At 35.2% G+C, this 15,885-nt stretch overlaps 1 protein-coding gene across 2 annotated transcripts; it reads right to left on the minus strand.

Annotated features, from left to right (window-relative positions):
- Positions 1-324: 324 nt before the first annotated feature.
- Positions 325-15,113, minus strand: LOC111372108 (probable protein phosphatase 2C 8). 2 transcript variants are annotated; one of them, XM_022994279.1, is made up of 10 exons: positions 14,709-15,113; positions 13,867-13,975; positions 13,706-13,742; positions 13,538-13,582; positions 12,555-12,607; positions 10,155-10,316; positions 2,003-2,086; positions 1,463-1,552; positions 1,312-1,359; positions 325-786 (listed from the first exon to the last, which is right to left on the minus strand). In XM_022994279.1, exons 1-10 carry the CDS (start codon positions 15,011-15,013, stop codon positions 673-675), a joined length of 1,047 nt encoding a protein of 348 aa, XP_022850047.1. In that variant the 5' UTR covers positions 15,014-15,113; the 3' UTR covers positions 325-672. The 2 variants fall into 2 exon arrangements, with proteins under 2 accessions (XP_022850047.1, XP_022850048.1); XM_022994280.1 differs by having other exon boundaries at positions 13,875-13,975; positions 14,709-15,109.
- Positions 15,114-15,885: the final 772 nt, after the last annotated feature.

The raw sequence follows: 15,885 nt of genomic DNA on the forward strand, positions 1-15,885 counted from the left end.
TTTACTTATTTCACATAAACTTATTTTGAAAGCTTAGCCAAACACTACAGACTTTATTGAAATCAGCAACGTTGCATCCTCATGAAATCTTCATGTTTAGATTTAATCACAGTAAAAATGATTTTATTCCTTCATTAATAAGATGTCAATGCCCGTAATAACAGAAGCCCTGCCTATATCTTGTCAATAATCATGAAGAATATAGTCTAACTTGTTCCAATTTAAAAAAAAAAAAAAAAAAAAAAAAAAAGGGATATGCACTTATGTGATAAGATTTCAATTATTACGAGATAGACTTTCGGCTAGAGGAGTTTACAAATGATGTAATTTTTATGGCAAAACATCACGAGATATAACTGCACAGCAAACATTGTTCTGAAAATCAATCAACAGACATTTACGGGTGAAAATAATTTATGATCCAGTGCAGATAAAAATCCTACAATAGAAAGAATAAAGAAAATGGGATGCCAATATGACACGGTCACATCACAATATCCAACAAGCAGCAAGTTACACATCACAAACTTCTGTGGCATTTTCAAGTCATGATCCAAAATGGAACAATACCACAGAAGATACATTCATTGAACAATAAATATGCAAGAACAAATCCACCCACCTTGATCATGGGACGCAGGTCAGTAAGATTCAAAACAATGTTGATAGTTTTCACTGGACCTTTCGGAATGTAATGACAACTGCTGTGCAGTTATCTTTGCAATGGCGCTCACGGACAGCTTCTCGTACAAGCCGGCGACTTACTGCTGCAGCTGGTAAGCCCTCCTGTCACCAATGTAATTTGTTATACATGGTACAACAGAGTAAAGCCTTCACATTCTTCCTTTAAATTCTCTATTGAGAAATTGTAGCCAACCAAATGCCCACCCCATGCCTTTGAGAAATTTTATGGTTTTACATGGAAAAAGTTCCCCAGGTTGATAGAATTATAATAGACATTACTAATATGAGTCCACAACTTAAACGTGAAAAATATATGTTAATACAAATTAATTTTGTTACATTAATACTACAAAATCACATATTTCAAGAAAGAAGACAGAAAAACTCAGATCAGATGAATTCTTAAATGCATTTCTAAGAAACTGTCCCCATAGATGGGAATTATTAGCAACTTATGGAAAATTTTCTGAATAGTGAATACAGTGCTGGTGAAGTCCCTGTCTCTTCTTTTACTTGCTGTTTAATTTTAAGCATGGGTGGGTTGGAATAACCGCAGTCAGTTTGCTGCATCCTAATCCAAGACCCAAAATAAAATAAAATATAAAATGCACATAAATGTTGACAAACCTTCAATGATTTGTGGACAAATTGAACAGCATCACTAGGTCCAAACACCTAAAAGTCGGAGAAAAATCCAATTCGTAATAGTAAAAAATTGAAAAGAAAGATTTGAAGACTAGATCTAGCACAAACACAAATTAATAGATTGGAGCTATACCCCCCACAAGCCATCACAGCCAAGAATCATGAAGTGATCTCTCTGAGTCAGGTCAAATGAATGAACATCTGGGGTTGCAACAACACCAACCTGAAAAATTTACATTGTCCTCTTATATAAGCATGTAATAAAGAGAAAAATAGATTCTTTGAAACATATTGAGGATTCCCAGACAACAAGATCTACATTATTTGCTTTTTACTTTCCAATCTTTTATTAATCCGTCCGGTATGTCCAAGACCAGTGTGAATCGAAATGCAACACCTCAGGAAAGCTCTAGGCATTCTACCAATCATTAGAATTTCAAACAAAGAAAGATGTTCCTCAGTGCTAATCCGAGAATAATCATAGTAGCTCGAGTATCAAATGCCACTCCAACTGTCCTTCCTCAATCCCAGAAGGGAAGGAGATGAAATAGAAGCAAAATGTCCAGAATATAGAAGTAACAGACTGAAACACGTGATACGAGGAAGTAACATGGGAGAAACAATGGGTTATAGGGAAAGAAAAACAAAAGAAAAAGAAAGAGGCTAGCAGAACCTTCTTGAACTGCCGATCACCGAAAGCTCTAGAAACTTCAAGCCGCCCCTGAAGTCGTCCATTAGAACTTACAGATCCACCAGCCTACAGAATAAGCAACTATATTATATTAGCAAAAGAATGGATAAACATAACTATGTTTATAGATAGACATGGAATAGATAAGTTGCAATAAATCTTTAAATAAAGACAATTGTAAATCATAGCATTCTACTGGCAGATAACACTTGGTCCTCCAATAAATAAGTTTATGTGCAACTTGTAATAGATTTTGTTGGATTAAGATGTGTGTGAGTTGTGCATTCTTTATCTTTATGTTTTATACCATAGTCATATTTCTTGTATTGTATAATTATGTTTTTCGAACATGCCTATTACTTAGATGTGTGTATATGCATATATACTGCAATTCATTTTCCCCATTCCATTGCCAGAAACTTCGGCCATCATCCCCAATTCTCTGTATACAAATCCTGTGTTACAATCTGCATTTTGTTCATCTATCTCAAAAAATCTATACTTCATCTTGGTATTAGAGCTAATCGATCAGCCATGGAATCAAAAACAATCTCTTAGATTTCACCTACAAATCCCCCGTTCCAGATGTACAGTTCCATATCACTTTAACTTAATCAAACACTCATTGAACGTGCTGATCAAAGTAAAACTTGGTATCCAACATCAAGTATCTTGTCCATATACTTCACAGCATAATGGTTGAATTGAATGAAGAAATAGACAAGCTGCTATTAACTTGTGCCCTTAAATTATTGGCCTTACGCATCCTCTCCAAATTTTTATTTGATCAGTCTTCTTTCTCCCACTACACTTACATGAAACTGAAGTTTCCTTTTGAAAATTGCATCATATGTTTCCAACTTACACCAACCTACAGGCAATTGCTGTTCCTGTTTTCCATTCATTTGACCCCAAAATCAGCATAAACTACAATAAACAACCAAGAGACTTCAAATTTGTCAATGAGCAGTCCGAGCACACTCTACTTCTAATATTGGAGACCTGATTCTATATTCTTCCTAATATAGAAGATTTGATACTATTATTGCACATAATTATACCATTCTAATGTAGGAAATTTATCTGTAATTTACATTATTTAGAGGCTGTAGTTTGATTATTGGATTAGAAGCAAACCTCAATTGAGGTCATTCAAACCAATTAACATGGTAACAGAGCCCCTTATTTAGATAACTTCTTTTCTCGAAAGTTATGATTTCTCCAGTATACTTCCTGGTTTCTTCAGTTCTTCACTTTCTGTGCGCATCTTGAAGGGTCAGTTTTGTATTTGAGACAACCTAAATTTCTTGAAAGCAGCCGGCATTTGTCGCTGTTTTTCTGGAACAGTCAGCAATTTCCTTTGAGGAAGCTGACATTTGTGGTTCAGTAAGCATTTTTGGAGGCAATCCCTTGCTGAAGCTATCGCCTGCGATTTGGGTAACTGATTTGTGATAAATGTCGAGTGTTTGGGCTGTTATAATTTGAGTCAATTTCAGCAATATTATGTCGGGAGAAGATCCACAGTTCATTTTAATGGCAAAAGTTATGCCAGTAGGAAATTCCAGTTCAGAATGCTTGTAAATGGGAAGGAACTTTGGAATCATTTGGATGAGTCCTCTCCTACTATGATTGATCCCAAGGAACTTAGTTCATGGGAATGGAAGGAAGCCTAGATTGTTTCTTGGCTACTCATTTTTGTTAAGCCACATTAGATCAACAATATTCGTTCATTCACTACTGTCAAGGAAATACATGAAATTACTTTCGATGCATCAAGATAATTCTACCCAAAATATTCAATTGGAGATAGACCTCGGCAACTATCGTCAACGAAATATGTCTATTGAAATATTTTACTTTGGATTTTTTAATTTATAAAGTGATTATTCTAGGTTGGTGCAATCTAAGGTTCCCTGCAAGAGGTTCATTCTGAAAGTCAACGAGATCAATTTTTTGATGAAGTTGTGGTCTGAGTTTGAAAGTGTATGAGTTTGGTTAATCAATCTCAAACATATCACATCCTTCGAAAAATCTTGTGTGAACATCTCACCTCCTTGAACATAATCAAATCAAGATACTATTATTACTGAAATGATCACTGTGGTCTATGTTGCTTGAGGTAAAGGACAATCCAAATCGCAGTCACAGTATTGTAGTGTAAGGATTTTGTACGCATTGCTAAATATTGCAGCAAGAAGTTCTGCAACTATTACAAAAAAGGTCATATCATTAAGGACTGCCGTATACAATATCAGAATCAATTCTCTCTTCCACACTGCTATGACCGTTGCTTCCAACCAACTTACTGTACCTGGTTTTTCCGCTCTTACACCCGAGCAAGTTCAACATATGATTGTTTAAGCTCTCTTTGCTTTTAGTCTACATGATAAGCCACATTCTTACCTCTCTTGGTTAATTGACTATGTGGCTTCCAATCACATGACTTGGAAATTGGAAACTTTGCATGATGTTCATAAGTATGACGTTAAGTAGCATATTCAGGTAGCCAATGGAAATACCCTTTTTGTAACTGCAGTCGATTATTTAGGGTCTTCATCCACTGATGTTTTTGTATCTCTTCATTTATCTACCAATTTAATCTCACTAGGGCAGGCAATTGGTAGAAGATAATTGTGCTATTCACTCTGATCGTGATAGTAAACGCGTGCATATCAAATGTCGGGGCAAATGATAGCGACAGGGCCTAAAATTCCAGTCATTTTTTGTTCCTCATTCAGTTAATATCAGTTGTTCTACAGTTAATAATAACCATCGTTGGCATAAAAAATTAGGTCTTGCCAATTCTTTTATTTTGACACATTGTGAAACATGGAACTTTAACTAATTGTGCATCTTGTGCGCTTGGCAAAAACAAATCTTTACGTTTTCCCCACCAAGGTAATTGTGTTTCCACATGCTTTGAGGTCATTCATAATGATATTTGGGGTGTAAGTTATGTTCTTTCAAATGCTCATTACATGTACATTGTGATATTTATTAATGATTATAGCCGTTTCATTCAAGTCTATTTTCTTCATTCTAAAGCTGATGTGGTTTCCACCTTCCAAGCTTCTTTTTTCCCCTACGTGAAAACTCAATTTTATGCATATATTAAAATCTTATAAGAACATATCTCGGGTTTTTGTTCTTTTCTACAATAGGGCATCCTCTCCCCGTGTTCATGTCTCCCTACCCCTAACAGAATGGAGCAGCAGAGTGTAAGAATCGATCTTTTGGATGTGATTTATAACTTGATGCTTTAATCCTTTGTACCTCCTAGGTTTTAGGTAGAAGCATTATCTACGACCGTAAATTTGAATAGGCGTGCCCTACTTTACATTTGATTCTCCGTGTTCTTGTTGATTTGGCATTCCTCACTATAATTATATTCGTGTCTTTGGTGACATTGCTTTATTCACTTACCTCCTCAACTTCATAAACTTCCGAATCAAGTGGTTAAGTGTACTTTCATTCGTTATGGTAATTCTTATAAAAGGATTTGTGTGTATAATGCAGATACTAACAAGCTTCATATCCCTCTATATGTGGTCTTCTTTGAAAATCTATATTATTTGATCCCGTCCCAATCCTATTTCTTCAACTTTCTCCCTTCTTTTAATGGTCAGTCTAATTGCATTCAACCAGGTCTTGTATGTCAACGATGATGCCCTTTGTCAACACCTATCTTTGAATCAAAGTTTGATCTAGTCTTGCATGAGCCTTGTGATTCTGCTCGGGTTCACAAAATCCTAATAGATATCGGTTTTCTCATTATACTCTTCAGTCTACTCTTGATGCTACTTCTGTGCCTAACTTTTACTCTTAGGCTTCTACTCGAGAGTGTTAGTGAGAAACTAGGCAAGATGTACTTCAAGCTCTTCAAGAAAATCATACTTGGGACATTTTTTTTAGCCTACTCGAGTTAAGCTTTTTAGGCATACATAGCTTTACACCAAGTTGCATGTTGATAGCTCTATTAAGGTTTATAAAGCTCATTTGGTAGCACTCAAAAATTGCCATGAGTATGGTTTTGATTACAAGGAAACATTTGCTACTACGACCAAAATGGCTATTGTCCACCTATTATTGTTATTGTTGCCTTGAAAGGATGGTTACTTCATCAAATGGATGTGAAGAATGCATTTTTACATGGTGATATGAAGAAAGAAATCTTTATGACTCCTCCTAGCATGTTTCTCATTCTAATAATGAGGTTTGTTGCTTAAAGCGCTCTTTCTATAGTTCAAAGAAAGCAAGCACCATGGGCGTGATTCAAAAATTCATACTACTCTTCTGGATTCACTTTTACTAAAAGTCAATAACTCCTCTTTTTTAGCATGACTGCTACTAGAATTGTTATACAACTTATATATGTTGATGATATTGTTACAGTATTATAAGGTCTGATCTATAGTAGATTGAACAACTCCAACTACAACTCAAATCCTTGTTTCATACGAAAGATCTTGGACCTAGTCAATATTTTCTTAAACTTAAGGTACGACATTGTTGTAAGAACACGCTTTTGCACTTGCATTAGTATACACAAGAGCTTCTTGCCTTAGGCGATCTTCGAGACAACAATTTGACCATTTGAAATTGAGTAAAGAGGGCGGCACCCCTTATCTGATCCTTTGATGTATCGACAGTTGGTGAAGAACTTGAATTATTTGACCATTATGAGACATGGTATATTTTTTTTTTATTTTTTTTGTCCAACAAATCAATCAGTTTATGTAAGCTACATGCCAAACCCATTTGGTTTCTATTTGTCGTCCTTGTCACTATCTCAAAGGTACCTATGGCCACACAGTTTGTTCTTTCCTTTTGAAACTTCAAGTTTGGTGAAATATAGTGATGCAAATTAGGCTAGTATACTCATCCTTCTATCATCGGTTGGTGTATTTTTCTTGGTGGTGGTCATATTTCTTGGAAACGTAAGAAGCAAGCCAGCAACTCAAGTCTTCCACTGAGTTTAAATATCGGGCCATGTCATCTAATTTCGGAATCTTATCGCATCAAGGTTTGTTAGGAGAAATTGGCGTTCCCCACGTTTATCCCACTACTCCTCATGTTGCTAATACATGTGTTATTCAGATTGCAAGTAATATGATTTTCAATGAGCGTACCAAACATATTGAGATAGATTGCCATCGCCATGGGATTTATGTACCTCACATCTCCACCAAAAAGCAAACAGTTGATGTCTTTACCAAAGCTATCTGACTATAGCCACTAGTTCATGTCCAAATATACTCTTATTCCTAAAATAGGAGATTTGATTCTATCCTGCCTTCCAAGCATAGGAGATTTATTAAACGAGAAGCAAACCTCAACTGAGGTTACTCAAGCCAATTAACAAAATCAGCATATACACTTGCGTCTTTAGACTACTACAAAAAGACTCTCTGTCTGTAGACATGTTGTATTTCCTGAAACAAATTTTCACTTCTAAACACAATCGGTCCATGATCATACTCAAATACATTGGTGGAGCAAATTCAATGCATTCCCTTTACCTCAAGATTCAAATCCTAGAATGGTATCGTCTCACGTTTGAAGTCCATCCCATAAATCAATAAATTGAGCGATTATGTCTACTCTAAATGTTAATCCTCCACTTTGTGATCACTCACCGAATCCTCCTAGCTTAATTCACACCAATATAGAGTCTATTTCAGGCCAAAGATCCATCAGTTCAACCTACATGAGTCACTTCCATCAGTAACACCACCTGCATGTTAACTGCTCAAGATGTATTTAACTATAACTAAGGCAACAATTACCTATGCTCAAGCCAAGGCAGGGCACTCTAAGACAAAGGCCCTTTTCTACTAAGATGATGTTGGTCTACCCCAAGAGGACCTCAAAACTTTAAGGAGATTAGCAGTTGTAAGGAGCGACAGGCCGAAATACCCCTACAGTAAGATCCCTTTGTTCAAAATTAACACTTGGAATTTTGTTCCTCCACTATATGATGCTTGTATTATGGGTTGCAAATAGGCATATAAAGCTACCAGTTGCCAAGGGGTTTCATTAACCTACGGCATTGATTATTTTGAAACCTTAAGCACATTGAATACAGATTGTTCTTACACAAGAACTTAACAAATGGAGTGTTTAGAGACTGTGGGGCTTGGAAGTACACAATGCTTCTTGAACAGTGATTTGTATGAAACTGTGTATGTACTCAACCACAGGGATTAATGATTCTCATTGCCCACAGAATATATGCAAGCTCAAGAAAGCCCTCTATGGTTTCAAGCAGGTGCCTAGGGTGGGGTGTGGTTTCATAAGCTGAGTCCACTCTATGACAGTGGGGATTTCTGGCTACGCAGGCTGATACCTCCACGTGTGTAATCCAATTCCAAGGTTCTAAAAGAGTCATTATCTTAATCGTTGTTGATGATATGATTTTGACCAGGGGAGGGAAACTTTTTGAGGTCTTTTTATCAAAAAACCTCAAATAATTTCTGAAAAATTTCTCTACCTCTTTTTGTGTTGCCCTATTGCATATATATACACAATCTTATAATATACAAGGAAATAAATAAATTGCAATCTCCAAAATAGTATATCTAATCTATTCCAAATATAACCCAAATATATACGGTAACAGAATTGATCCCTTTTGCTTGTCTCGTGCACTGTCTGAACGGCAGATAGAACCGCAATAGGAACATTAGCATAAACAATATCGGAATATTCAGACCAAAGATTTTGGAAACCAGAAAAATATTTCTCAATGGAGAGACTCCCATGTAAAATTAGCCAACTCATATTCCAACTGAAATCGATGGGCCGTGTTGTCCTTTTTGTAAACCTTACTAAGGTAATCCCACATTTCAGTAGTAGTCTTGTAAGGTCGTAGGTTGAGAACCAGATGAGGTTCAACTGAGCTAAGAGAGGCTATAACCCAAGCATCCTTGATCTTCCATTTAGACAAAGCCTCTTTATCATCTTTAGGGGGCGGATCACTTCCATCAAGATGATCCTATAACTCTTTTCCTTTGACAAATAATTAAAATTGAAATTCCCAATCTGAGTAATTTTCCCATTAAAACAAATGGAAAATAGTTCCAATTTATCCGACGACATGACGCAATAAATTATCCAACTAAAATATATAAGTAACTAACCCGAACCAACCAAGTGAAACCAGAAAAAAATTGAAAAGAAAGGCCCCACCAATTAAGGTCCAATCTGTAACACTGCGTAATCCAAAAAAAAAATTCCACTTGAAACCCAAAACACGCTCACCTTTTCCACTGAAACCACCGACAGTCACCAGCCAACCAAATTACCGAAGACCCCTGTGCGAACTTGAGGAGCAGAGAAGAGAGGAGGCCAAATCTACCAATGACGACTCCGATGACTGAAGAAACGGAGTCGCGTCAACCTAACTGGCAAGGACCCGATCTAAAGCTTCGAGAGGACCACCAGAATCAGAAAGAGGCAACGCAGAGGGTCGGAATCCACACAGCCCAGAATCGGAAAGAGCCATCGTGCACGGCCGGAGTTCACACTAACGAGGATGCGAAGAAGACGACGCGAGTCCAGGTGCGAGAAAAAAATCACGGCTCTGATACCATATCAAAAGACCTCGAATAATTTCTGAAAATTTTCTCTACCTCTTTTTGTGTTGCCCTATTGTATATATATACACAATCTTATAGTATACAAGGAAAAAAATAAATTGCAATCTCCAAAATAATATATCTTATCTATTCCAAATATAACCCAAATATATATGGTAACACTTTTAACTACATCAGTTTCAGGATAAAGAATCACAACTCTGTAAGGCGAAAATGAGTTCGGACGATTCATCAGGAGGTTGAAATGGATCAGCTTTAACAATTTCATCACACAAACTAGACTTCCATTTGAGCAAACATGGGATAATTTAGATTTCAAAATGTGAAATCCGGATGCTAGTGTATCCAGCTCATATTGCCTGTCTTAAAAATAAACACAAACATCGAAGAAAGGGAAAAGGAGGGGGGAAAAATAGATCATGTAGCCTTCCATCATGACTACAGAAGTAGACCTGATTTCTTAATTATAGAGTTCATATAAGGAGAGAAAATTACATGTATAAATAGAAGATTTCACCAATGAGCACAGTACTCACCTTTTGAATGCGTGCTCGTTCTTGTGGATATATGGCTTTGTGTTCCCGTGTCAAAACAATGGCCTTTAATGAGCTTAATCCATCCAAATCACTCTGTGAACCATCTACTATAGATGAACGTGCTACCACAGCCTTAGCATCTCCAATGTTAGCAACAAACACCTAAATAGCACATAGTAACAAAATTATAAGACCTTCATGACAGATATATGTAACCTAATAATATCTAAGAGACAGACAAAGATTTTTCCAAAAGCAAGGCACAATTTTACTTCTAACAAACACAGTCAAGCTACATAAATACATAAATATGATTACATGCTTGTATGTATATGCATATTTCAAGATATCAACTAAAGTCGTTAATCTAATATTTCATATCCCCAAAGAAAGATTCTTCCATGGTTATATAACAATAACAGTACAGAAATTTAGAGAATAATAAAAAAGTAAATTACAGCAAATTAAAGATCAATAGAACTGGAACACTTTCTTTCAATTTTCTAGGATTTATTTTCATCATAATAGCAACACTTGGGATGCAGTCTACCAGACTCCACATGACGAAAGTAAGAGAAACAAAAATCAAAGGTCTGGTCCAAACTAAATGAACTGGGATTGGTCAGACCACACGCCATTTTACAGTAATATTAACAACATTAACCAAGAATCGGGCTGGGAATTGCTTTCTTTTTTTTTTTTTTTTTTGAGAACTAGAGACAGCAAGATGCCACGTAGAAGGCTATGCGACAAGCCCAAAATCCATATAACACTAAGTAAATATAAACCAATGAATAACATGATGTAAATCACCAAAAAGTTATGAACTATCAATAAACTAAATGGCATTTAACAGAAAGATTTAACAAGCCCTAGTACAGGACAACAAACAAATGACATGTCGCACATATACAGTTACCTTTGAACTATTCTTTCAAACCCTTCCTCATAAGAAAGCACCAAATTCCTATCAGCATATAATAGAAAACCACAGGCGTGACTAATTTGAGGTGGTCTTTTTTCTATGCATGACTTGTAGTTGGATCCCTTTTGGGTCCAAGATATTGGAAGAGAAACATTGCAGACCATTTCAGGAGACCAAAACATTAAATGACAAAAGAGCTATAGTTTGAAAAAGAATTGAAGAGCATTACCTTTTATTTCCTTAGATATCTCTCAATTTTCACCACAGAACTTGATCTCTCTGGGTTTCCAATGAAGATAATTACAAGAAAAATACATATATATCTCAATAGTTTCCCCTCATTTTTAAAATTTTAAAGTTTAAGGGAGAGAGGAGTACATGAAAGCTGATGTGTGTGTGGTCTTGTCTAGCATGTCAGTGGATAACTCTTTAGTTTGACAGTTGTTTATAGACAGGTATCCAACTCTAATGTTTGGTGCTGAGTTTAAATTGATCATGAAAAATGGGAGCAAAAAAAGTAAAAAAGTCAAATAAGGGGAGAAACGAAAATAAAAATATGTAATGGTCCCCTATGTTAAGGAAATATGTATATATATTTTTTTGAAAGGTAATCATATAATTTTATCAATCAAAGGATAATAAATAGGAAGTGTATTAGCAGTAAAGTGAAATGCCCATGAAAAATAGTCCTTGCCATCAGCTTTCTCAGTTGACATCATGAATTTCAGCCCAAATTAATCAGACCCCAGAAATTAAGCCCAAACAAAATTAGATTCCACCAACAAATTGAGCCCAAATAAATATAACCCACCAAACAAATCAAGCCCAAAACTCATACTCATAAAGACAGCCCAACTCCCTGAACACTGAGACGATGCTAGAAGTGCAAGCAGTGACCATCGACGATGCTGAAATAAGCTACCATGACTGAAATCCAACCTTAGAGAGTTTGAAACTAGCGCCGACAACACAGTAGAACCCGACAACACACAAGGACAGCCACAGGTGAGAGAATTTTAGGGCTCTGGTACCATACCAATTTTCTGAATAATCTTTCAGTCTATTTGGCCTTTCATTTATAATAAATTACAAACAAATACAACAAAAGATATTTGCTGTACAATTGGAATTAAGCCCTTGATTCGCCCTTGATTGTATGTGATTTGAAAGCAGACTTTGAGTCAATCGAAGGTCAAAATAAGCAGTCTTTGTATTACTTATCCACAATATTCCCTCTCTTAAAATAATTAAAAATTCTTTTCAATTCCCCGATAAATTTCCCTCTCTTTCCTTCCGGAAATGTATTCTATATATGATCTTACTTGTTGAATTGATAGATGAATGTCAACAGATCAAAATATTAGAGCACGAATGATTGCATATTATGAAACTTTTAACTGAATTTGATTATATATGTCATAGAAGAGCAGAGAACAATATAAATTTGTTCATGCATAGTCCATGATGGAACTTACTGTTTGTCCTAACACCCAGACACATACAGCCGTAGCACCATCTTGCCATCCCCCTATGATGAATGTAAAAAGTTAACAGGCTTGTGGCATTTGACAAAGAGTTAGCCATAGGCAGTCAAAAACAGACAATTAATAATAACAAATAAAAATTTGATAATATTCAGAGGATTAAAAACAGTAGAAGGAAATACAAACTTCGAAAATTGGAAGCACTTTTTTAAAGAGTGTTCGGTGGAGATTAAAATTAGATTTTTGATAGAATTTTGTGAAATGTGTGGTTGAAAAGTTGTGGGTCCCTTGAAATATGTGGTTAAAATTTAATGTTGCCTTTGAATTGAGATTTTAATTGGATTTTAATCCAAAACAAACAGGGGCTTAATAAGATACTGATACATTATTGATAATGAAGAGTATGATCCAGAAAATATACAGATGGTGGGGAAAGACTCTAGAAGAAGAAACTATTGATCATGAAGAGTATGATCCAGAAAATATACAGATGGTGGGGAAAGACTCTAGAAGAAGAAACTATGACTAAGATCTGCGACCTAACTATAGCCCCAAAAAGGTAATTTCTCAAATCATTGAATACTCAGAGCAGTTCTTATTCTGAATGAATATTAGCCTACTAAGACCCTTCCACACCAAACCAAAAGCTTCAAGCATAGCTCGTTTAACTTTTTACTCTAGAGAGAAACACTAATGCCACAATGAATTAAAGAAAAGGTCTCATGATAATACACAATGGTACCGCACAAGACAATCATGGTTCAATAACATTTTTCAATTCATAACATTTCAAAATAAAGTCAAAAATTTACAGTAATGTTTTCATGTATAGAAAGTAGTTCAATACTTCAATCTAGATCACGTCGAACTTGGAAGTCTTCAAGATGAAATTAAATTATTTGAACCATATGCCATCATAGTTTCTATAGATTTAAACATTAGAAGCAATTTTCGAAAAGGAATATGAACAATACCTGCAGCACTTTCCTGGAGGAGAACCTCGTCAGTTTTTCGAAATCCTGTAAAGAAAGACAGGAATTCAAATTATTACTTCTTATCAGGTAAAATGTTACTTTGAGTGCTCAAACTAATCCTATAGCCTTGAACCTAGATCTTAAATGCAAATTAGAATAAGGGCATACCTTCGAGTATAGCCTTCTTTGAACACTTAACATCCAACTGAAAATTTTCATTAAATGCCAAACCGTAAAAGGGCAATTACAAAATGAAACGTAAAATATAGCAGTTTTCTAAAATAAAAAGTCGAGCTATAATTACAACACTAAATTCTCAACAAACAGACCAACTCACGTGATAAGCCCGCTGAAAGAACATTAACATGAAGATGCTTCTGAGCGTACTCTGCAGCTAACCGACCTCCATGGCCATCATATATCGCAAAATGTGCACATCTAAAAATCCAGAAACAAATCAAAATTTGAAAAACAAAAGCACAGACATGCAATTAGAAGCCCATGAATATTTCTTAAGAAACTACAGACAGAGAAATCAAGAAAGAAATACAAAACATACCACATACCTAAAATTGAGGGTGTAAAAAGTCAAAATATCACACATGAACAAAAACCCAGTAAAGCTGATAAATAACTAATTCCAAAAGTCAAGTGGCGATAAAATAAATGTGAAGAACTTCACTTACTAACTCATCTTACACTATTACAGGGGGAAAATAAAAAAAAGAAAAAAAAGAAAAAAAAGAAAAAAGTAGTTCTATATACATTGTTTACGATTATAATCGATAAATAAAATAAGAAATGGCGTCATCTGAAAATTTGAAATAGTGATGGGAAAAAGAGAAAAACAAATAGAGCCTCGGTAAATATTTCAAATATCTAAAGAAACACGCACACACAAAATGAATGTAAACAAGAAATAGCACATACCTAAAAGTCGAGCGTGTAAAGATTTTAAAAATTAGAATACACACGCATAAACAAAAACATCCGACAAAATAAGTAATTCTCAAAGTCGAGCAAGGATAAAATAAATGTGGAGTACTGCATGATTCATTTTAAAACTAATTCAACGATAACAGTAATTCTATGAGTCTATGCGCATTTCCTACAATAATAATCAATACAAAAAGTGATAGTGATGAAAAGAGGAGAAGTATAGATATTGTACCTCAACTTTCCGGTGAAATCCAATCTGGCGTCGTGGAGAACAACCCAAGCGTCCTCCATGGTTTGACGCAAGCCCTTATCTTCAGCCGCGTCCGCTTCTATTGCGAACAACTTTTCTTCAATTTTCGAACCCCTTGTACTGGATGCTTCACCTTTGGCACTACAGGTCTTCAATTCGTTCTCGTATTTTGATTTTTTGGATGCAGAATTGGAATCGTTGAATTCATTTTCGCGTTTGTTGGTCGAATGATCGGTGTTGAGCGAAGTTGAACTGGGATTTGGTGCAGAAATGGAATCTGTTGTCATGTTGAATGAGGGATTACAAAACGAGGAGAGAGAATGGAAGGAAAAGGAAAGGGAAGTTTTTAGGGAAAAGTCCAGCGTCTTGCACCACAGCTAAAACAGGGGTACTTCTATAATTGAGTTAGTAAACTCACCAAAATTCCACATTTACTTGTGGGAAATTGTGAAAATGGCCTACTTAATACTATTTAATATTAAAAGATAAAAATATCCTTAAATATATTATACAATTATAAAAGTTGATTTTTTAAAAAAATATCAATATATTTTTACTTAACATATAAAAATCAAACACTTTCTACTTTTTTTATCTGTTTATTCCAATACAGATAAATAAAATACTCTTATTTTTCATCTGTTTCAACCGCAGAAACTAAAAAAATTATCAAAATTGCAAGTCGAAAAATTTGTGGACATCAATCTTGTCGGTTCAATAAGTTTATATACGCAAATTTAATCTTGTTTTCATTAAATTATTATACGTTTAAATCGATAAATTATATTTCGACATTTAATGGTAATGTAGATAAAAAAATTTAATAGATCTATAATTTTTTAAACATTTGATCAGAAAAAATTCATCTGCATACACTTTGCCTGATGATTGTTGAGTGTTAACAACAGTCCGACACGTGCCGGTGATTCGACTGTTTGACCGGCTATTAACAGCACAGTCAACTGTTTGATTGACTGTTAAACAGTCGTATAAACAGTCGACTTTTTGATTGGCTATTTAGCCGACTGTTATAAATAGCCGGATAAACAGTTGGTCAAACAGCCAGCTGTTTGTCAACTGTTTTCTTTTTTTCCCTTTTTTGAGTTATTTTTATTGTCGCTGATATTTTTTTTGTAATTAAAAATTTTGTTTCGACATG

Source organism: Olea europaea, chromosome 23 (genome assembly GCF_002742605.1).
Source record: "Olea europaea var. sylvestris chromosome 23, O_europaea_v1, whole genome shotgun sequence".
Classification (NCBI taxonomy): Eukaryota; Viridiplantae; Streptophyta; class Magnoliopsida; order Lamiales; family Oleaceae; genus Olea; species Olea europaea.

Bases quoted from the DNA above. Each gene is read 5' to 3' on its own strand.
- LOC111372108 (XM_022994279.1), bottom strand. From the start codon at position 15,013: ATGACAACAGATTCCATTTCTGCACCAAATCCCAGTTCAACTTCGCTC. The intron at 2,087-10,154 runs GTGAGTACTGTG...CTTATTCTGTAG, and splicing joins AACGAGCACGCATTCAAAAG to GCTGGTGGATCTGTAAGTTC. The intron at 1,553-2,002 runs GTTCTGCTAGCC...TAAATTTTTCAG, and splicing joins GTGATCGGCAGTTCAAGAAG to GTTGGTGTTGTTGCAACCCC.